General features: G+C 47.1%; 1 protein-coding gene across 2 annotated transcripts in view; it reads left to right on the top strand.

Moving 5' to 3' along the window:
• kif26ba (kinesin family member 26Ba) overlaps window positions 1-23,872 on the top strand; it is a 212,402-nt gene extending 188,530 nt beyond the window's left edge. For both annotated transcript variants that reach the window (XM_036955054.2, XM_036955053.2), the window contains exons 12-19: window positions 4,249-4,420; window positions 4,687-5,609; window positions 5,818-5,950; window positions 6,136-6,397; window positions 6,564-9,116; window positions 10,733-10,932; window positions 12,315-12,465; window positions 19,999-23,872. In XM_036955054.2, the coding sequence (XP_036810949.2) occupies window positions 4,249-4,420; window positions 4,687-5,609; window positions 5,818-5,950; window positions 6,136-6,397; window positions 6,564-9,116; window positions 10,733-10,932; window positions 12,315-12,465; window positions 19,999-20,147 (4,543 nt within the window). In that variant the 3' untranslated portion in view covers window positions 20,148-23,872. The remainder of the gene's footprint in view (window positions 1-4,248; window positions 4,421-4,686; window positions 5,610-5,817; window positions 5,951-6,135; window positions 6,398-6,563; window positions 9,117-10,732; window positions 10,933-12,314; window positions 12,466-19,998) is intronic.
• Window positions 23,873-23,976: the final 104 nt, after the last annotated feature.

Below are 23,976 nucleotides of genomic sequence, written 5' to 3'. Positions count from 1 at the left end.
CCATTCTGGAAGAAAACCTGATGGAGTCTGCAAAAGACCTGAGACTGGGACGGAGATTTGTCTTCCAACAAGACAATGATCCAAAACATAAAGCAAAATCTACAATGGAATGGTTCAAAAATAAACATATCCAGGTGTTAGAATGGCCAAGTCAAAGTCCAGACCTGAATCCAATCGAGAATCTGTGGAAAGAACTGAAAACTGCTGTTCACAAATGCTCTCCATCCAACCTCACTGAGCTCGAGCTGTTTTGCAAGGAGGAATGGGAAAAAAATTCAGTCTCTCGATGTGCAAAACTGATAGAGACATACCCCAAGTGACTTACAGCTGTAATCGCAGCAAAAGGTGGCGCTACAAAGTATTAACTTAAGGGGGCTGAATAATTTTGCACGCCCAATTTTTCAGTTTTTGATTTGTTAAAAGTTTGAAATATCCAATAAATGTCGTTCCACGTCATGATTGTGTCCCACTTGTTGTTGATTCTTCACAAAAAAATACAGTTTTATATCTTTATGTTTGAAGCCTGAAATGTGGCAAAAGGTCGCAAAGTTCAAGGGGGCCGAATACTTTCGCAAGGCACTGTATATATATATATATATATATATATATATATATATATATATATATATATATATATATATACATACATACATACATACATACATACATACATACATACATACATACATACATATATATTTATATATATATATATATATATATATATATATACATATATACACACACACACACACACACACACACACACACACACACACACACACATAATTATAGTTTGGGGCCATTTGCAGGGAGTGTAATGTAAGTTACTGGAATGCACCATAAATTAATATAAAACCTGTTCTGCACAAATCACAGATTTTATGCTCAATTTAATTAGACTGAAACACTCTCAGCTCCAATCTTTTTTCCTCTTTCTTTCTTTTCTACCCGTGAGATCAATTAAGAGATGATTGAAATGTCAGACGAGGAAGATGAAATTATCAACGCTTATGTGATGAAGACTAATGACATGACTCACAGAGGCAGAGAGAGAGAGAGAGAGAGAGAAAGGCAAAGAGAGAGGGATGAGGAGAGAGAGAGGGTGGGAGAAACAGAGAGAGAGAAACAGGGAGAGGGTGGGAGAGAAAGAGTGGGAGAAAGAGAGAGTGGGAGAGGGTGGGAGAGAGAGTGGGAGAAAGAGATGGTGGGAGAGAAAGAGAGAGTGGGAGAGGGTGGGAGAGAAAGAGTGGGAGAAAGAGAGAGAAAGAGCGGGAGAGGGTGAGAGAAAGAGTGGGAGAAAGAGAGGGTGGGAGAGAAAGAGTGGGAGAAAGAGAGAGTGGTAGAGGGTGGGAGAGAAAGAGTGGGAGAAAGAGAGAGTGGTAGAGGGTGGGAGAAAGAGAGGGTGGGAGAGAACTGGGACTAACCAGAGAGAGAGAAACAGGGAGAGGGTGGGAGAGAAAGAGTGGGAGAAAGAGAGAGTGGGAGAGGGTGGGAGAGAGAGTGGGAGAAAGAGATGGTGGGAGAGAAAGAGAGAGTGGGAGAGGGTGGGAGAGAAAGAGTGGGAGAAAGAGAGAGAAAGAGCGGGAGAGGGTGAGAGAAAGAGTGGGAGAAAGAGAGGGTGGGAGAGAAAGAGTGGGAGAAAGAGAGAGTGGTAGAGGGTGGGAGAGAGAGTGGGAGAAAGAGATGGTGGGAGAGAAAGAGTGGGAGAAAGAGAGAGCGGGAGAGAAAGAGTGGGAGAGAGAGAGTGGGAGAAAGAGAGGGTGGGAGAGAAAGAGTGGGAGAAAGAGAGAGTGGGAGAGAAAGAGTGGGAGAAAGAGAGGGTGGGAGCGAAAGAGTGGGAGAAAGAGAGAGTGGTAGAGGGTGGGAGAGAAAGGGTGGGACAGAAAGAGTGGGAGAAAGAGAGGGTGGTAGAGAAAGAGAGCTTGGGAGAGAAAGAGTGGGAGAAAGAGAGAGTGGGAGAGAGAGAGTGGGAGAGAGAGAGTGGGAGAGAAAGAGTGGGAGAAAGAGAGGGTGGGAGAGAAAGAGTGGGAGAAAGAGAGAGTGGTAGAGGGTGGGAGAGAAAGAGTGGGAGAAAGAGAGAGTGGTAGAGGGTGGGAGAAAGAGAGGGTGGGAGAGAACTGGGACTAACCAGGTTTCCATCCAACCTTTTTAAGTAAATGTCAGATGAAAAATGTTGACGAAACAAAATACTCTAAAAAAAGGTGGGATCTTTGTGTCGGTAAAATGTATTAATGTGAGATATGGGGTCTTATTCTGGTGACATGATGCTTGGCTGCCATTTGACAAATAAAAATAATCTTGCTCGTTTGTCCATAGTAATCTCCTCATGTAGTAGGCTATACTTGCACTATATCTGCCAGCTGTTGGTTCAGGCCGAGGCTGTTGGTTCGAGCTGAGGCTGTTGGTTCAGGCCGAGGCTGTTGGTTCGAGCCGAGGCTGATGGTGCGAGCCGAGGCTGTTGGTGCGAGCCGAGGCTGTTGGTGCGAGCCGAGGCTGTTGGTGCGAGCCGAGGCTGTTGGTGCGAGCCGAGGCTGTTGGTGCGAGCCGAGGCTGTTGGTTCGAGCCGAGGCTGTTGGTTCGAGCCGAGGCTGTTGGGGCGAGCCGAGGCCAGTGGGCGCATATATAACGCAACATTTTCTGTGAGAAAACCATCAGTAGAGTTGAAAATGCAATTGAAACCCATTTAACCTGTCTTTTTTATTCAATACATGGGAATTTAACCGCAGAAGTAATGTTTATGTTCTCTGCGTCATCACACACAGACTTTTATCTGCAACAAGTCAATTTAATGGAAACAAATGGAAACACATCTCTGGTGGGAAAATGTGCATATTTTATTTATGCAGATTTAAGAATATTCACATCTGTCGCCAATTGGATGGAAACCTACAGCTACGGGACAAAAAGAAGACATAATGTATGAGAAAAGGGAGAAAGAGGAGAATATGGAGGATAGATGAGGAGATGAAAAGAGGGAGATATCTGAGAAAAAAGGATGGGATGGGATGGGATGGGATGGGATGGGATGTGTGTGTGTGTGTGTGTGTGTGTGCGCGCGGTGGGGATGGGAGCTGGCTGGCTGGGGGCTGTGTTATTATAAAAGGAGGACAGCAGCATGAGGTATTGAGCCACAGAGGAACCTGAGCTCCATTCAGCCCTGAAGGTCCCAAACAGCGTACAGAAGTTAACACGTGTATACACATTACACACACACACACACACACACAATTAACCCTATAACTAACAAACAGGACAGGGAGAGCGTTAAATATACACACAGTCCTACCTGCAGCTCCTGTCCCATCTGCTCCAGCCAGGGAGATTCACTGGAGCTAATGCTCAGATCTGGAGGTCATCTTAAGATAGCTAGGTGGGACAACCATATCACAGTCATAGTAAGTACATTTACCCTGAAAAAAGGAGCTACAGTGTCTTCGGAAAGTATTCATATCCCTTGACCTTTCCACATTTTGTTGTTACAGCCTGAATTCAAAATGGCTTAAATTGATGTTTTTCCTCTCCACAATCTACACACAATACCCCATAATGAGAAAGTGAAAACATTTTTTGAAATGTTTACAAATGTATTGAAAATGAAATGCAGAAATATCAAATTTACATAAGTATTCACACCCCTGGGCCTCCCGAGTGCCGCAGCGGTCTAAGACACAACATCGCACTGCTTGAGGACGCATGGCTCTCAACCTTTGCAGCTCCGGAGTCATTTTCAGGTCTTACCATAGCTTTTCGGCCACTTTGGAACATTCACGGTCTTCTTTACATACAGGATGTATGTTTTGGAATATTTATATTCTGTACAGGCTTCCTTCTTTTCACTCTGCCACTTAGATTAGTATTGTGGAGTAACGACAATGTTGTTGATACATCCTCAGTTTTCTCCAATCACAGCCATTAAACCCTGTAACTGTTTTAAAGTCACCATTGACCTCATGGTGAAATCCTTGAGCGGTTTCCTTCCTCTCCGGCAACTGAGTTAGGAAGCACGCCTGTATCTTTGTAGTGACTGAGTGTATTGATACACCATCCAAAGTGAAACATAATAACTTATTCATGCTCAAAAGGATATTCAATGTCTGCTTTTTATTTATTTTGACCCATCTACCAATCAGTGCCCTTCTTAGTGAGGCATTGGAAAACCTCCCGTGTGTGTGTGCCTTTACGTACTGTATGTGTGCTTATACCTGTGTTTGTGTGTGTGCTTGATATATCGTGTGTGTGTTCCAGGGACAGTAAGCTGTCCATGCTACTGAGAGAGTCGCTGGGCAACATGAACTGCCGGACTACCATGATCGCTCACATCTCCTCGTCGCCTAGCAACTTCTCTGACACGCTCTCCACGATCCAGATCGCCTCGCGCCTCCTCCGCATGAAGAAGAAGAAGACCAAAGTCAGCATGGTACATACATGATCAATTAATCAGTCATTTAATCGGTCATTCAAACAACCAGTACGTTACATTGCTAATACATTTCACAGTTATTTTTCAGTTCTTTTTTCTATATGTCCATATTGATATTTCAGTAAAGAAGTTTACTTTCAGTATTAATGTAACTTGATGACAGTATTACAATGATAGGTCAATTAAATGTAGATTCTAATTGGTTTATTTAAACAAATGTTTTTTTTCTCTCATCCATTTTCACATCCCCCTCTCTCTTTCAGCAATACACGTCCAGTTCGTCAGGGGGTGAGAGTTCGTGTGAGGAGGGGCGTATGCGTCGCCCCACTCACCTGAGACCGTTCCACTCCCGTAGCTCTGCAGACTCAGACCTGCCCCTGCTGCACCTCTCCAGCGACCCAGACAACTACTCCAGCAGCGAGCAGTCCTGTGACACTGTCATCTATGTGGGTCCCAATGGGGGTGCCATCTCGGACCGCGAGCTGACCGACAATGAGGGCCCGCCAGAGTTCGTCCCCGTCATCCCTGTTTTGCCGACTACGCCACCTCTGCGGCAGCAGCAGACAGTACTCCCCCAGGCTCAGCTTGTCCCTACACAGACACACACCCAGCCCACTACCGAGCCCCTCAACGCCCCCAACCAGCCCCCGCTCCCCCTCCTCCAGCCCCCATTCCCTCTCCTCCAGCCCCCATTCCCTCTCCTCCAGCCCCCGCTCCCCCTCCTCCAGCCCCCATTCCCTCTCCTCCAGCCCCCATTCCCTCTCCTCCAGCCCCTGGGTCATCCCCTGCCCCCCGTGCCAGAGGAAGGGGCGGAGTGCCTGAAGTGCAACACCTTCGCTGAGCTGCAGGAGCGTCTGGAGTGTATCGACGGGAGCGAGGAGGTGGCAAAGTTCCCCTTCGAGGAGGTGCCGGCTAACAGGGGGGCTAAGCCCGACACCCTGGTTCCCCCAGGGTATGAGATGGGGTGTAAAGGAGGGGTGGTGGAGGAGGTAGAGCCCCTCAGGAGGATGTCCAACGACCAGCAGCTCCAGGAGATCAGGGAGGTGGTGGAGGAGGCAGAACTGGCCCAGACCATGATAGAGAGTCTGAGCCTGACCGGCAGCTGCAGTGTGACGGGAAGCAGTGGAGCAGGACATACCAACACCAACCCTCTACAGAGGGCCAAGAGTGCCAGCCTCCATGACAGGTAAGAAATGTTTGTTTGTTTGGATCCCCATTAGCTGTTACACTGCAACGGCTTCTCTCTGGGATCCACACGAAACACAACACAAAACCTACATTACTTTGTATAGTTTTATCAACTGATTTATAATTTGTATGTATCTTGAAGGTATGTTTGTTCTTAATATCTTCCATTTTTTAAATATTTCTATTCCTTTTTATTTGATTGACAGTCGTGAGTCTCTGAGCGCGGGCAGTAGCAGTGATGGTAAGCCCCGCCCCCTGGGCTCTCCTCGGCTGGGCATCGCATCTCTTACCAAGACCTCTGACTACCGACCTCCCTCCTCACCCTCACAGCGCTGCAAGGTACACTATCTGGCTTTGACACCTCCTCTACTGTCTTTGGTTGTATTTATACAATTATTGTGTGGAGTTTTAACACTGACCTCATAAAATGCATTTCCATGAAAATGTACTGCATCACTGTGAAGCATATTTGGGTCATTGAAAAGAGCTACATAATCCAACATGTGACCATGATTATTATCCAGGTCTACACCCAGAAGGGTGTGATGCCGGGAACGCCCCCTCTGTCCTGCCAGAGTCTGTCTACTGCAGACAGCCTGGCTGCAGACAGTGTGAGGTCCTCTACAGAGTCCCTGCTGCAGCCGATGTCCCTGTCCAGAACCTCCCCCGCGGGGATGAGTCCCCGGGACCTCAAACGAACCAACTCCTCGTCTGCTAGCCTGGGGTCGGCTGAGACACTGTGTGATGAGAATGTTCCTCAGATTCCTCTGGATGGACGCAGGGATAGTAAGTCGTACTCTTCATTCTGTTACTGTGACTGATACAATAGATTTTTGAAGAAGGTTTTCACGTATGATACTGGTTTCCTTACATTTTCTCTATTTTTCCCTGCTGTCCTTTCCTTGTCTGTTCCCCCTCTTTCTTCTTCCCATCTCTCGACTACCTCCCATAGCCCCAGCTCCAGCCCCCAACCCTAGCTCTCTGGGGGAAGACGAGCTGGTGTTCACACTGGGGTGTAAGGAGGGGCTGGAGGTCCGGGGCCTGCTGGAGGGTGGCGGCCGTCCCACCAGCATCATTAGCTTCAGCAGCGACTGTTCCCTCACTGCACTGGACTCGGGGTCCCGCCCTATCTCCATCAACAGCAGCATCAGCGAGGACCTGGAGCACTATGGAATCAACACTACTGTCGTTGCTACGACCACCAGGGTGATCCCCATAACAACCGCCTCCGTCGCCGGAGTGATCACCATGGCGGAGGTCAGCATGGCAAAGCTTTGTGTGGAAGGAGAGGCGATGGCGGCGGTACCTAGCCGACGGTCATCCATTTCATCGTGGCTAAGTGACCTGAGTGTTGTTAGCGACGGAGATCAGTCTCTGCACAGCTTCAGCCAGTCCCATGGACACGGGGAGGCTCTGGCCGAACCAGACCCCACACAGGTCCCTCTCTGTGGAGAAAAGGAGCAGGACGAGGTGTCCCTGGGTTATGGAGGAAGGAAGACTCCTGAGAGTGAAGTAGCATTGTCTGGAGATGTAAAAGGGAGGGAGACTAAAGAGAGGCGGAAGAGACTGCCCCCCTCCCTGGGTAAGACCACCATCTCCCTCTCTGACATGCAGACCCTGGGGGCCTCCAGCAACTTCCTCCCCTTCAAGACCAACATTACAGTCCACCCCTGTGTGGCCGTCAAACCCATGGTCATACTCTCCTCCCTTACCAAGACTTACCTGCTGCCCAAGGACCCAGCCAAGACTGCCCCAGCCCTGGTCCTGGCCTCCATGTCCAGCGAGCTCAGCTCCGATGACCCCTGGATGAAGAGAGACAGGGTGGACGTGAGGCCCAAGGAGCTGGTGTGTGAGGTGAAGCCAGAGAAGTGGGTGGTGGATCCACCAGTCAAGACAGACCCAGCTAAGAGCAGCCAGGCCTGGCCCCAGGGTGACAGGGCCAGCAGGGTGGACAGTGGCTATGGAGGGGACCGTCACAGCTCCAGCAGCGGGGAGGCCATCTCCTCTCCAGACTCCTGTAAGAGGGTAGTGGACGGCTCTGAGATGGTGCTGGTCAGTTCTAGGGAGTGTCTGGTGACTCCTGTCTACTCTGCCGACATTCTGCGCACCGCCAGTCTGCCCCGTGGCTGGCACCGGCTCAACCGCCACGACGGCCTGGATGAGGACCCACTCCGCTACGACGCTAACGGAGGAGGAGGGGAGTACCGAGGTCTGGGGGTCACCTCCTCCACCCCCTGTAGTCCCAGGGCGACCCTGGACCGAAGGGGGTATTCTGGGAAACATGGCCTGTTTTCCCGCCAGAAAGGTATACCACCGCTGCCACCAGTACGCAAGTCCAGTCTGGACCAGAAGAACAGGGCAGAAGGCCCCCTCAGCCCCATGCATGCAGCCAGCCATGGCCTCTCCTTCTTGAGGAGTACTCCGGAGGACCTGGGCGTGCCTGGTGGAGGGAAACACAAGGGGTGCAATGTGGAGAGCAGCAGGTTATTCAGTGCTAAACTAGAGCAACTGGCTAACAGAACCAACTCTCTGGGTCGGTCCCATGGAGGTCACAGCTCTCATGGCCCCCACTACGACTGCCTCTCTTTGGAGAGGGGGGAGGCCCTCAGCTCCTTGGGCTGGAAGGTGTCAGCCGGAGGGGGGAGGGGGGACTGCACCATGCCCCGTACCGGACGCAGCCTCACCCGTGGCGGCTCATTGTCATCCTCCTCCCCTAATGGGAACGGTTCCGGTAACAGCCCTGGCAGCGCTCCCCAGTCACCCAAGTCGAGCCAGTCCAAGATCTCAGCGGTCAGCAAGCTCCTGATGGCCAGCCCTAAGGCCCGCAGCCTGTCGGCCTCCAGCACCAAGAAACTCAGCTTCTCCACCAAGTCTCTGCCCCAGTCTGTCAACCGCAGCTCCAGTCTTCCTCCCAACGGAAAGCCCCAGGCCCAGGGTCAGACCTCCATCCAGGGTCAGGGACAGAACCAGGCATCCAGCTCTGGATCCTGGTCCACCCAGTCTCTGAGTCGCAACCGAGGGGGAGGCCTGGCCGCCAAGCTGCCTCTGAGAGCCGTCAACGGACGCATCTCCGAGCTGCTCCAGGGCAGCGGAGGCTCTCGATCCGCTGGTCACAACCGAGGAGGAGGCTCCGAGGCTGGGGAGGAGAGGGGTGCTGGAGGGGGTGGAGGTGGTGTCGGGGCACAGGGAGAGGAGAGACCCTTGGTAGTCCACACCCTCCCGTCTCCCTACAGTAAGATCACAGCGCCCAGGCAGCCGCATCGCTGCAGCAGTGGTCATGCCAGTGACAACAGTAGTGTTCTGAGTGGAGAGCTGCCCCCGGCCATGGGGAAGACAGCCCTGTTCTACCACAGCGGGGGCAGCAGTGGCTATGAGAGCATGTTGAGGGACAGCGAGGCCACAGGAAGCACCTCCTCTGCCCAGGACTCTCTGAGCGAACACAGCTCAGCCACCAGCAGCAGCCGCCGCAGCCTCAAGAACAACAAGAAGAAGAACAACAGCACAGGTCAGCTCCTTTAATACTGCTTCCCAGTTACAGTGGGGCAAAAAAGTATTTAGTCAGCCACCAATTGTGCAAGTTCTCCCACTTAAAAAGATGAGAGAGGCCTGTAATCATAGGTACACTTCAGGTACACTTCAGGTACACTTCAACTATGACAGACAAAATGAGAGAAAAAAATCCAGAAAATCACATTGTAGGATTTTTTGTGAATTTATTTGCAAATTATGGTGGAAAATACCTGTAACTTCTTCTTTAAGAGGCTCCTCTGTCCTCCACTCGTTACCTGTCACTGTATGTAAATGGGATTTTTTTTTTAATTGTACGTACCAAAATTGTAACAACCTCTTTTCGCTTTGTCATTATGGGGTGTTGTATGTACTCCATTTTAGAATAAGGCTGTAATGTAACAAAATGTGGAAAAGGGGTCTGAATACTTTCTGAATGCACTTTAAATATGGGTACAAATGGGTGACTTGTGGTGAGTCAGAGCAGATCTGTCTGGGTGACCTTTCTATAACCTGGGAGACCTGAGAGACACTCAGAACCTCTTACCCTGTGTGTGAATTCATAAAAAGTGTCTGCCAATGTCTATGCAAGTGCACATTCCAGCACAGTGGTCAGATAAGAGGGACTGACAAAATGCACTCCTCTCTCCCCTCTTTCTCTTTTCTCCTCTTGTCTACTCCACTCTCTCTCCCCTCTTTCTCTTTTCTCCTCTTGTCTACTCCACTCTCTCTCCCCTCTTTCTCTTTTCTCCTCTTGTCTACTCCACTCTCTCCCCCTCTTTCTCTTTTCTCCTCTTGTCTACTCCACTATCTCTCCCCTCTTTCTCTTTTCTCCTCTTGTCTACTCCATTCTCTCTCCTCCTCTTTCTCTTGTCTCCTCTTGTCTACTCCACTCTCCCCTCTTTCTCTTTTCTCCTCTTGTCTACTCCACTCTCTCCCCTCTCTTTCTCTTTTCTCCTCTTGTCTACTCCACTCTCCCCTCTTTCTCTTTTCTCCTCTTGTCTACTCCACTCTCTCTCCCCTCTCTTTCTCTTTTCTCCTCTTGTCTACTCCACTCTCTCCCTCTCTCTCGTTTCTCCTCTTGTCTACTCCACTCTCTCTCTCCCCTCTCTTTCTATTTTCTCCTCTTGTCTACTCCACTCTCTCCCCCTCTTTCTCTTTTCTCCTCTTGTCTACTCCTCTCTCTCCCCTCTTTCTCTTTTCTCCTCTTGTCTTCTCCACTCTCTCCCCTCTCTTTCTCTTTTCTCCTCTTGTCTACTCCACTCTCTCCCCCTCTTTCTCTTTTCTCCTCTTGTCTACTCCACTCTCTCTCCCCTGTCTTTCTCTTTTCTCCTCTTGTCTACTCCTCTCTCTCCCCTCTCTCTTTTTGACCCAGTCACAGATGTAGATATGTGTTCTGTCACAGTCACAATGTAGAGATGTGTCTTGTTGGTGATAAGAGACAAAATCTACTCAATTCTACAAGTTCTGATGAATGCTTCTTCATGTTTTTCTATGTTGAGCATTTAAATAAAAATTGATACATTCTACTTAGCAACAACTATACCGAAAAGTAATATTATTCTCCTAGTATCCCAGTTAACTGTATGTCTGTGTGTGTGTGTGTGTGTCCAGGTACCCAGCGTCGTCGTCTGATTCCCAGCCTGACCCCGGACTCGTCCTCTCCGGTCAGGAAGCCTGCCATCAGCCCAGGTGCACGCTGGGTAGACGGGCCGCTACGCCCCGCCCCCAGGGGAACCACAGAACCCTTCGAAATAAAGGTCTACGAGATAGACGACGTGGAGCACATGCAGAGGAGAGAGAGAGGCAACAAGGTGAGACAGAGAGAGATGGAGTCGGAGAGAGATGGAGTCGGAGAGAGATGGAGACGGGGAGAGAGATGGAGACGTAGAGAGAGATGGAGACAGAGAGAGATGGAGACAGAGAGAGAGATGGAGACAGAGAGAGAGATGGAGACAGAGAGAGAGATGGAGACGTAGAGAGAGATGGAGACGTAGAGAGAGATGGAGACGTAGAGAGAGATGGAGACGTAGAGAGAGATGGAGAGAGATGGAGACAGATGGAGAGAGATGGAGACAGATGGAGGGAGAGAGATGGAGACAGATGGAGGGAGAGAGATGGAGACAGATGGAGGGAGAGAGATGGAGACAGATGGTGGGAGAGAGATGGAGACAGATGGTGGGAGAGAGATGGAGACAGATGGTGGGAGAGAGATGGAGACAGATGGTGGGAGAGAGATGGAGACAGATGGTGGGAGAGAGATGGAGACAGATTGAGGGAGAGAGATGGAGACGTAGAGACAGATGGAGACGTAGAGAGATGGAGACAGAGACAGCACACCTCTCTCTCTCTACCCCCCACCTCTCTCTCTCCCCACACCTCTCTCTCTCCCCCCACCTCTCTCTCTCCCCCCACCTCTCTCTCTCCCCCCACCTCTCTCTCCCCCACACCTCTCTCTCTCTCCCCCACCTCTCTCTCTCTCCCCCACCTCTCTCTCTCTCCCCCACCTCTCTCTCTCCCCCCACCTCTCTCTCTCTCCCCACATCTCTCTCTCTCCCCCACACCTCTCTCTCTCTCTCTCCCCCACCTCTCTCTCTCCCCCACCTCTCTATCTCCCCCCACCTCTCTCTCTCCCCCCACCTCCCTATCTCCCCCACCTCTCTCTATCTCCCCCACCTCTCTCTCTCCCCTCCACCTCTCTCTCTCCCCCCACCTCTCTATCTCCCCCCACCTCTCTCTCTCCCCCCACCTTTCTATCTCCCCCACCTCTCTCTCTCCCCCCCACCTCTCTCTCTCCCCCCCACCTCTCTCTCTCCCCCCCACCTCTCTATCTCCCCCCACCTCTCTCTCTCCCCCACAAACCTCTCTCTCTCTCTCCCCCACCTCTCTCTCTCTCCCCACCTCTCTCTCCCTCTTTCTCTCTCCCCCACCCCCACCTATCTCTCTCTCCCCCCACCTATCTCTCTCTCCCCCCACCTATCTCTCTCTCCCCCCACTTATCTCTCTCTCCCCCCACACCTCTCTCTCTCTCCCTCCCTCTCTCCCCCCCACACCTCTCTCTCTCTCCCTCCCTCTCTCCCCCCCACACCTCTCTCTCTCTCCCTCCCTCTCTCCCTCCCACACCTCTCTCTCTCTCTTCCCACCTCTCCTGCCCCTCATTTCTTTTTATCCCCTCTCTTCACTGTGTCTCCATCAGGAGGTGGTTTATGTCAGTGCTAAGCTGAAGATCTTGGAAAACAGGCAGCAGCGGATATCTGAGGTCCAAGGCAAGTACGACTGGCTGAAGAAAGAGCTGGAACAGACCAAGCAGCATCTGATGCTGGAGCCCGAGAAATGGACCACTGAATGTAAGTGTGTGTGTGTGTGTGTGTGTCATACTTACATTTCAGCCACAGCCTTGACACCTACAGTAATCATTCTGGTCTCTCCTCCCCTGTAGCATGGCTGTAACATAATGTATATCTCTGTCCCCTGTAGCATGGCTGTAACATAATGTCTATCTCTGTCCCCTGTAGCATGGCTGTAACATAATGTCTATCTCTGTCCTCTGTAGCATGGCTGTAACATAATGTCTATCTCTGTCCCCTGTAGCATGGCTGTAACATAATGTCTATCTCTGTCCCCTGTAGCATGGCTGTAACATAATGTCTATCTCTGTCCTCTGTAGCATGGCTGTAACATAATGTCTATCTCTGTCCTCTGTAGCATGGTTGTAACATAATGTCTATCTCTGTCCCCTGTAGCATGTCTGTAACATAATGTCTATCTCTGTCCTCTGTAGCATGGCTGTAAGATAATGTCTATATCTGTCCCCTGTAGCATGTCTGTAACATAATGTCTATCTCTGTCCCCTGTAGCATGGCTGTAACATAATGTCTATCTCTGTCCCCTGTAGCATGGCTGTAACATAATGTCTATCTCTGTCCCCTGTAGCATGGCTGTAATATAATGTCTATCTCTGTCCTCTGTAGCATGGCTGTAACATAATGTCTATCTCTGTCCCCTGTAGCGTGGCTGTAACATAATGTCTATCTCTGTCCCCTGTAGCATGTCTGTAACATAATGTCTATCTCTGTCCCCTGTAGCATGGCTGTAACATAATGTCTATCTCTGTCCCCTGTAGCATGTCTGTAACATAATGTCTATCTCTGTCCCCTGTAGCATGGCTGTAACATAATGTCTATCTCTGTCCCCTGTAGCATGGCTGTAACATAATGTCTATCTCTGTCCCCTGTAGCATGGCTGTAAGATAATGTCTATATCTGTCCCCTGTAGCGTGGCTGTAACATAATGTCTATCTCTGTCCCCTGTAGCATGGCTGTAACATAATGTCTATCTCTGTCCCCTGTAGCATGTCTGTAACATAATGTCTATCTCTGTCCCCTGTAGCATGGCTGTAACATAATGTCTATCTCTGTCCCCTGTAGCATGTCTGTAACATAATGTCTATCTCTGTCCCCTGTAGCATGGCTGTAACATAATGTCTATCTCTGTCCCCTGTAGCGTGGCTGTAACATAATGTCTATCTCTGTCCCCTGTAGCGTGGCTGTAACATAATGTCTATATCTGTCCCCTGTAGCGTGGCTGTAACATAATGTCTATCTCTGTCCCCTGTAGCATGGCTGTAACATAATGTCTATCTCTGTCCCCTGTAGCATGGCTGTAACATAATGTCTATCTCTGTCCCCTGTAGCATGTCTGTAACATAATGTCTATCTCTGTCCCCTGTAGCATGGCTGTAACATAATGTCTATCTCTGTCCCCTGTAGCATGGCTGTAACATAATGTCTATCTCTGTCCCCAGTAGCATGTCTGTAACATAATGTCTATCTCTGTCCCCTGTAGCATGGCTGTAACATAATGTCTATCTCTGTCCCCTGTAGCATGGCTGTAACATAATGTCTATCTCTGTCCCCTGTAGCATGTCTGTAACATAATTGTAACATAATGTCTATCTCTGTCCCCTGTAGCATGGCTGTAACATAATGTCTATCTCTCCTCCCCTGTAGCATGTCTGTAACATAATGTCTATATCTGTCCCCTGTAGCATGGCTGTAACATAATGTCTATCTCTGTCCCCTGTAGCATGGCTGTAACATAATGTCTATCTCTGTCCCCTGTAGCATGGCTGTAACATAATGTCTATCTCTGTCCCCTGTAGCATGGCTGTAACATAATGTCTATCTCTGTCCCCTGTAGCATGTCTGTAACATAATGTCTATCTCTGTCCTCTGTAGCATGGCTGTAACATAATGTCTATCTCTGTCCCCTGTAGCATGGCTGTAACATAATGTCTATCTCTGTCCCCTGTAGCATGGCTGTAACATAATGTCTATCTCTGTCCTCTGTAGCATGGCTGTAACATAATGTCTATCTCTGTCCTCTGTAGCATGGCTGTAACATAATGTCTATCTCTGTCCCCTGTAGCATGTCTGTAACATAATGTCTATCTCTGTCCTCTGTAGCATGGCTGTAATATAATGTCTATCTCTGTCCTCTGTAGCATGGCTGTAACATAATGTCTATCTCTGTCCCCTGTAGCATGGCTGTAACATAATGTCTATCTCTGTCCTCTGTAGCATGGCTGTAACATAATGTCTATCTCTGTCCCCTGTAGCATGTCTGTAACATAATGTCTATCTCTGTCCCCTGTAGCGTGGCTGTAACATAATGTCTATCTCTGTCCCCTGTAGCATGTCTGTAACATAATGTCTATCTCTGTCCCCTGTAGCATGGCTGTAACATAATGTCTATCTCTGTCCCCTGTAGCATGTCTGTAACATAATGTCTATCTCTGTCCCCTGTAGCATGGCTGTAACATAATGTCTATCTCTGTCCCCTGTAGCATGGCTGTAACATAATGTCTATCTCTGTCCCCTGTAGCATGGCTGTAAGATAATGTCTATATCTGTCCCCTGTAGCGTGGCTGTAACATAATGTCTATCTCTGTCCCCTGTAGCATGGCTGTAACATAATGTCTATCTCTGTCCCCTGTAGCATGTCTGTAACATAATGTCTATCTCTGTCCCCTGTAGCATGGCTGTAACATAATGTCTATCTCTGTCCCCTGTAGCATGTCTGTAACATAATGTCTATCTCTGTCCCCTGTAGCATGGCTGTAACATAATGTCTATCTCTGTCCCCTGTAGCGTGGCTGTAACATAATGTCTATCTCTGTCCCCTGTAGCGTGGCTGTAACATAATGTCTATATCTGTCCCCTGTAGCGTGGCTGTAACATAATGTCTATCTCTGTCCCCTGTAGCATGGCTGTAACATAATGTCTATCTCTGTCCCCTGTAGCATGGCTGTAACATAATGTCTATCTCTGTCCCCTGTAGCATGTCTGTAACATAATGTCTATCTCTGTCCCCTGTAGCATGGCTGTAACATAATGTCTATCTCTGTCCCCTGTAGCATGGCTGTAACATAATGTCTATCTCTGTCCCCAGTAGCATGTCTGTAACATAATGTCTATCTCTGTCCCCTGTAGCATGGCTGTAACATAATGTCTATCTCTGTCCCCTGTAGCATGGCTGTAACATAATGTCTATCTCTGTCCCCTGTAGCATGTCTGTAACATAATTGTAACATAATGTCTATCTCTGTCCCCTGTAGCATGGCTGTAACATAATGTCTATCTCTCCTCCCCTGTAGCATGTCTGTAACATAATGTCTATATCTGTCCCCTGTAGCATGGCTGTAACATAATGTCTATCTCTGTCCCCTGTAGCATGGCTGTAACATAATGTCTATCTCTGTCCCCTGTAGCATGGCTGTAACATAATGTCTATCTCTGTCCCCTGTAGCATGGCTGTAACATAATGTCTATCTATGTCCCCTGTAGCATGTCTGTAACATAATGTCTATCTCTGTCCCCTGTAGCATGTCTGTAACATAATGTCTATCTCTGTCCCCTGTAGCGTGGCTGTAACATAATGTCTATCTCTGTCCCCTGTAGCGTGGCTGTAACATAATGTCTATCTCTGTCCCCTGTAGCATGTCTGTAACATAATGTATCTCTCTGTCCCCTGTAGCATGGCTGTAACATAATGTCTATCTCTGTCCCCTGTAGCATGGCTGTAACATAATGTCTATCTCTGTCCCCTGTAGCATGGCTGTAACATAATGTCTATCTCTGTCCCCTGTAGCATGTCTGTAACATAATGTCTATCTCTGTCCCCTGTAGCATGTCTGTAACATAATGTCTATCTCTGTCCCCTGTAGCATGTCTGTAACATAATGTCTATCTCTGTCCCCAGTAGCATGTCTGTAACATAATGTCTATCTCTGTCCCATGTAGCATGTCTGTAACATAATGTCTATCTCTGTCCCCTGTAGCATGTCTGTAACATAATGTCTATATCTGTCCCCTGTAGCATGGCTGTAACATAATGTCTATCTCTGTCCCCTGTAGCATGTCTGTAACATAATGTCTATCTCTGTCCCCAGTAGCATGGCTGTAACATAATGTCTATCTCTGTCCCCTGTAGCATGGCTGTAACATAATGTCTATCTCTGTCCCCTGTAGCATGTCTGTAACATAATGTCTATCTCTGTCCCCTGTAGCATGTCTGTAACATAATGTCTATCTCTGTCCCCTGTAGCATGTCTGTAACATAATGTCTATCTCTGTCCCCTGTAGCATGTCTGTAACATAATGTCTATCTCTGTCCCCAGTAGCATGTCTGTAACATAATGTCTATCTCTGTCCCATGTAGCATGTCTGTAACATAATGTCTATCTCTGTCCCCTGTAGCATGGCTGTAACATAATGTCTATCTCTGTCCCCTGTAGCATGTCTGTAACATAATGTCTATCTCTGTCCCCAGTAGCATGGCTGTAACATAATGTCTATCTCTGTCCCCTGTAGCATGGCTGTAACATAATGTCTATCTCTGTCCCCTGTAGCATGTCTGTAACATAATGTCTATCTCTGTCCCCAGTAGCATGGCTGTAACATAATGTCTATCTCTGTCCCCTGTAGCATGGCTGTAACATAATGTCTATCTCTGTCCCCTGTAGCATGGCTGTAACATAATGTCTATCTCTGTCCCCTGTAGCATGGCTGTAACATAATGTCTATCTCTGTCCCCTGTAGCATGGCTGTAACATAATGTCTATCTCTGTCCCCTGTAGCATGTCTGTAACATAATGTCTATCTCTGTCCCCAGTAGCATGGCTGTAACATAATGTCTATCTCTGTCCCCTGTAGCATGGCTGTAACATAATGTCTATCTCTGTCCCCTGTAGCATGGCTGTAACATAATGTCTATCTCTGTCCCCAGTAGCATGTCTGTAACATAATGTCTATCTCTGTCCCCTGTAGCATGGCTGTAACATAATGTCTATCTCTGTCCCCTGTAGCATGGCTGTAACATAATGTCTATCTCTGTCCCCTGTAGCATGGCTGTAACATAATGTCTATCTCTGTCCCCTGTAGCATGTCTGTAACATAATGTCTATCTCTGTCCCCTGTAGCATGGCTGTAAGATAATGTCTATATCTGTCCCCTGTAGCATGTCTGTAACATAATGTCTATCTCTGTCCCCTGTAGCATGGCTGTAACATAATGTCTATCTCTGTCCCCTGTAGCATGGCTGTAACATAATGTCTATCTCTGTCCCCTGTAGCATGTCTGTAACATAATGTCTATCTCTGTCCCCTGTAGCATGTCTGTAACATAATGTCTCTCTCTGTCCCCTGTAGCATGGCTGTAACATAATGTCTATCTCTGTCCCCTGTAGCATGGCTGTAACATAATGTCTATCTCTGTCCCCTGTAGCATGGCTGTAACATAATGTCTATCTCTGTCCCCTGTAGCATGGCTGTAACATAATGTCTATCTCTGTCCCCTGTAGCGTGGCTGTAACATAATGTCTATCTCTGTCCCCTGTAGCATGGCTGTAACATAATGTCTATCTCTTTCCCCTGTAGCATGGCTGTAACATAATGTCTATCTCTGTCCCCTGTAGCATGGCTGTAACATAATGTCTATCTCTGTCCCCTGTAGCATGTCTGTAACATAATGTCTATCTCTGTCCCCTGTAGCATGGCTGTAAGATAATGTCTATATCTGTCCCCTGTAGCATGTCTGTAACATAATGTCTATCTCTGTCCTCTGTAGCATGGCTGTAACATAATGTCTATCTCTGTCCCCTGTAGCATGGCTGTAACATAATGTCTATCTCTGTCCCCTGTAGCATGTCTGTAACATAATGTCTATCTCTGTCCCCAGTAGCATGGCTGTAACATAATGTCTATCTCTGTCCCCTGTAGCATGGCTGTAACATAATGTCTATCTCTGTCCCCTGTAGCATGGCTGTAACATAATGTCTATCTCTGTCCCCTGTAGCATGGCTGTAACATAATGTCTATCTCTGTCCCCTGTAGCATGTCTGTAACATAATGTCTATCTCTGTCCCCTGTAGCATGGCTGTAAGATAATGTCTATATCTGTCCCCTGTAGCATGTCTGTAACATAATGTCTATCTCTGTCCCCTGTAGCATGGCTGTAACATAATGTCTATCTCTGTCCCCTGTAGCATGGCTGTAACATAATGTCTATCTCTGTCCCCTGTAGCATGTCTGTAACATAATGTCTATCTCTGTCCCCTGTAGCATGTCTGTAACATAATGTCTCTCTCTGTCCCCTGTAGCATGGCTGTAACATAATGTCTATCTCTGTCCCCTGTAGCATGGCTGTAACATAATGTCTATCTCTGTCCCCTGTAGCATGGCTGTAACATAATGTCTATCTCTGTCCCCTGTAGCATGGCTGTAACATAATGTCTATCTCTGTCCCCTGTAGCGTGGCTGTAACATAATGTCTATCTCTGTCCCCTGTAGCATGGCTGTAACATAATGTCTATCTCTTTCCCCTGTAGCATGGCTGTAACATAATGTCTATCTCTGTCCCCTGTAGCATGGCTGTAACATAATGTCTATCTCTGTCCCCTGTAGCATGTCTGTAACATAATGTCTATCTCTGTCCCCTGTAGCATGGCTGTAAGATAATGTCTATATCTGTCCCCTGTAGCATGTCTGTAACATAATGTCTATCTCTGTCCTCTGTAGCATGGCTGTAACATAATGTCTATCTCTGTCCCCTGTAGCATGGCTGTAACATAATGTCTATCTCTGTCCCCTGTAGCATGGCTGTAACATAATGTCTATCTCTGTCCCCTGTAGCATGGCTGTAACATAATGTCTATCTCTGTACCCTGTAGCATGGCTGTAACATAATGTCTATCTCTCCTCCCCTGTAGCATGGCTGTAACATAATGTCTATCTCTGTACCCTGTAGCATGGCTGTAACATAATGTCTATCTCTCCTCCCCTGTAGCATGGCTGTAACATAATGTCTATCTCTGTACCCTGTAGCATGGCTGTAACATAATGTCTATCTCTCCTCCCCTGTAGCATGGCTGTAACATAATGTCTATCTCTGTCCCATGTAGCATGGCTGTAACATAATGTCTATCTCTGTCCCCTGTAGCATGGCTGTAACATAATGTATATCTCTGTCCCCTGTAGCATGGCTGTAACATAATGTCTATCTCTGTCCCCTGTAGCATGTCTGTAACATAATGTCTATCTCTGTCCCCTGTAGCATGGCTGTAACATAATGTCTATCTCTGTCCCCTGTAGCATGGCTGTAACATAATGTCTATCTCTGTCCCCTGTAGCATGGCTGTAACATAATGTCTATCTCTGTCCCCTGTAGCATGTCTGTAACATAATGTATCTCTCTGTCCCCTGTAGCATGGCTGTAACATAATGTCTATCTCTGTCCCCTGTAGCATGTCTGTAACATAATGTCTATCTCTGTCCCCTGTAGCATGTCTGTAACATAATGTCTATCTCTGTCCCCTCCCCATAGTTGACCTGCAGCAGACGTTTGAGGTGGACTCTCTTGAGTACCTGGAGGCTCTAGAGGTGATGACAGACAGACTGGAGACCAGGGTCAACTTCTGCAAGGCTCACCTCATGATGGTCACCTGCTTCGACGTCACCTGCCGACGCAGGTAGAACTTAGAACGACCAGGCGGACCACACCTCCTCTAGGACTCATGGGAAGTGGAGACAACACAACAGGAAGAGAGAGGGATGGAGCAGAGGGAGGGATTTCCCTGAGGAGGTGCAGAGGCAGATGGAGACAAAGGCATGCGGAGACTAAAGAGGAATATTTTTTTAAGCAGCGCGGAAGGGAGCGGGAGAAGAGGAGGAGGAAGAAAAGGAGGAGGAGAGAGAGTGTTTTAAAGAAGGAGTATACCTGAAGAGGAGGAGGAAGAAAAGGAGGAGTAGAGAGAGTGTTTTAAAGAAGGAGTATACCTGAAGAGGAGGAGGAAGAAAAGGAGGAGTAGAGAGAGTGTTTTAAAGAAGGAGTATACCTGCCACCGGACAGGAAGATCACTTTTGCAGAGCAGTTGTTGGAGTTTGTAAATAAAGTTTTGCTTGCTTTGAATAAGGCCTGGCAGCCGGATGGCTATTAGTCACGTAGGGAAACAAAGAGAGAAGAATGACAGAAAGGAAAGACAACCGACCGTGTGTGAGAGAGACAAGTGCCTTGTGAACACTTTGACATCTGAAACATTTCTCCTGTATTTGTGGACAAATGGTGCTCGCTGAAAAAAACGATAGATCTTCAAAGTCAAAATCACATGAAAAAAGTGTGACTCTGTTTCCTCTCCCTGCCTAGCTGTTCTCAGTGGTTTGTACTTCTATAGTTCTACACTAGTTATGATGCAACATATGAACTGTTGCGTGTTCGTTTTTCTACGTGTTTTTTTAATTCTCTGAAGAAAGTGGGACCACACGAAGTGCTTTAGGGGATGCTATATACAGGTGTAGGATCTTCATTTGAGACAGTTTTCTACAGCAGGAAAATAATCCTGCAGCCACAGGAAATGTGAATTATTATGTGGATTAAAATTAACATACACTTTTGTAGGGGTTGATTACATTTTTCGTAAGGGAAAATCAAGTCTGACATTTCTAAGTATAAATTACAAACTTCAGAAGCCTTTTTAAACCCAAAATACACTACATGTTTAAAATGTTTTCCTGCAACAGGGTGATCAAATGAAGATCCTCCATCTGTAAGGACAGACAATGTGAATGGTGGTGGTGAAATGCTAAGCCAAAACATGGTTTCTCTTATGGACCATTGATTTCCTTGTCACCACTCGGGCTATGGTTTTGGCAGTTGTGGGTTCAGGCCTACCGTACACCAATCCCCCCTCCTACCAACACCTTGACCAGACCGTCCACATTGCGTTCGTTGAGTGTTGCAAAATAAATGGTCACACTTTATTTGGATCGTTTGGATAGCATCTGTAGATGCTCTACTATCATGTCATACTATCAACAAACTAGCTGTTGATAAGAAACTGTTTGCTAAGGTTACGGTTACACATATATGTTATTCAATCGTTTCATCCAAACTGCTCGCGCACGTGAACGAGCGTCTGCATATCCAGCTGCTAAAATATAACTTTATTTGAGAAGCTCGAAACGATTCATGTTCCGCCTCTCTCATCTACTCATTGGTTTTCACAAGCATACTAACCCATGTGGGTGATTGAAAGATGAGAGGAGAGATTCATCAAAGATAACTAACTAAAAACGAACCAGGTTTCCCCTTTTATCTGGGAATTAATCGTCAGAGTAGAGAAACACACAATTCGACAAAGACCCAGGAATAAAATGAACCAATTCAGTTAAAATAACAAGCCAATGTTTATCTCCCAGGACAAACTAGCAACAGCAGTGTTTCCACATGTCCACACATTAATATAGTTGGTTCACAGTTGTTTTTGGTATTTTAATTAACCTGCGTGTCATGATCTCGTCTGGTGGGGACAGACAAAATCAACATGCGCAGAGCCGGTTTGGTTAAGGTGCGAAGATGATCAAGAGGTACAGAGAGACGTCAACTAGAAGGCAGCCTGATTCTGATCTGTTTTACACTAATTGGTCATTTGACCAATCACATCAGATCTTTTTCCGAGCTGAAACCGATAGGTCAAAAGACCAATTAGGTTAAAAAAGAAATGAAAAAGATCAGAATTGGACTGCCTGTGTAAAAACAGATGGATATCTGAGCTCAATATGAGCGTAGAGAAAAACCTCCCATTCACTCTGCTTGGTGCCACTGTCATGGTGCATTCACTTTGGGAATAGTTTGTAAATATATATATATATATATGGTGCTTGAGACCATTTCCAATCTAAATGTTTGTATAACTATATGCATATAGCCTGTTTCCTAAAATAACTTTAAGACACAAATGCTTCTTCTTCATCAACCTATTGTATTATGTACAGTGTTCTTGGGTGTTTTGAAAGGCGTTTATTTAAGTGGTAATGCCAGAGAAGCCGGTGTCTGGAAGATATATTGGCACGGGTGTTAGGCCCGAGACGAAGTCAGATGGAACAGAGTAAAAAGGCATTTTAACGTTATAGATTTAGCCAGTGGTAACTTGGAATGGACACCGACTGGAATGTGGTTTTAACCAATCAGCATTCAGGATTAGACCCACCCGTTGTATTAACATGAAATGTATCATTTGTATTATTCTTATTATCATCCTCATGCCCTTTACCCTTTGACCTCTCCCCTCTGTCATGGTCATGAATGAAGGATCTTGTTAATTTAACTCAAGACGGGCTGGAACAGAAAGTTGCTTATATTGTATCATTTATTATCCACACACCTTCTGGTCTGCAAAGCTACTATGCATTTAAAAAATAGACAGAAAATAATTGCTGAGTCCATTTCATATAGAGGTATATTCCAACATATAGACACTTATCATTTTTATTTTAGATATTTAATTTTTCCTGTGCTGTTTTTGTTTGCAACTGTTACGTCCTCCTTTGAGATTGGAAGCATCTGTTTGATTGATGGGAGTAGGAAGAAGTTGTCCCTGGAGGCTGATCTAAGGTCAGTTCTGTACCCTCTAATGGTTAATGATTAGGACTCAGGGTGGGTAATCTGGTCCTAGGTCTGTTCCTAACTTCAACCTGGAGCCTGTTGACGATGGTACACTCCAGGGTCACTTTCAGGATGGTGCAACGTTTCAAAACCTGCACATATAAATGTATCATGTTGAACAGATTGTCTGTTTTGTATAACAGGGAATTGAGTCCACTCTCTTCGCTGCATTTCTAACAATCGAACGTCTCACCTTCCTGAATACACCCTGGGCAACCCATGGAAACGTCTCACTCCGGTGTATAGCCCTTCTTACATCAGCTGATATCTCAAAGTACTGTACAGAAACCCAGCCTAAAACCCCAAACAGCAAGCAATGCAGGTGTAGAAGCACGGTGTCGTGGTGTCTTGGTTCTCTGGCTTTACAGTCTGTGGGGAGTGGGAGAGGTACTGTAGCTGGCAGGGTTGGCCTCATCAGTCAATTTTAGGAAGGGAAATGATATTCAGCCAAAACATCTCCTGAAAAGACTGAATAGAAATGGGATTGACCTGTAGTCCATCCCATGCTAGCTAGGCCTTACTGTGCGGTGGCTGGGCAGGGTGTGTGTGCTTTCAGGAGGCACAAACAGGGGGAAATAAACCCTTTTGAAATGGGAAACTAACATAGTTGGACCAAAAACATTTCCTCCTAATTGTGCCTGCTCAACCTGACCCATGTCTGTGTGTAACTCCATCATCAGAAGCACTTCTGACAGACAAACGGACTGAGAATCTGACGGTGACACAAGGATTGCTGTAAATAAATGATTGTATTCAAGTAAATGTGTGTTATTTTATTCTCTTAATGTTACCGTGCTCAACAATCCTGATTTAATTTAAGTGTAAGTAAACCAACCCTCGTGCCACGAAGTAAGAAAAAAT

The sequence above is a fragment of the Oncorhynchus mykiss genome, chromosome 19 (assembly GCF_057628025.1).
Source record: "Oncorhynchus mykiss isolate SJ-2025 chromosome 19, ASM5762802v1, whole genome shotgun sequence".
NCBI lineage: Eukaryota > Metazoa > Chordata > Actinopteri > Salmoniformes > Salmonidae > Oncorhynchus > Oncorhynchus mykiss.
The sequence above is the reverse complement of the archived record's forward strand: the minus strand, read 5'-3'. Positions and strand labels throughout refer to the sequence as shown.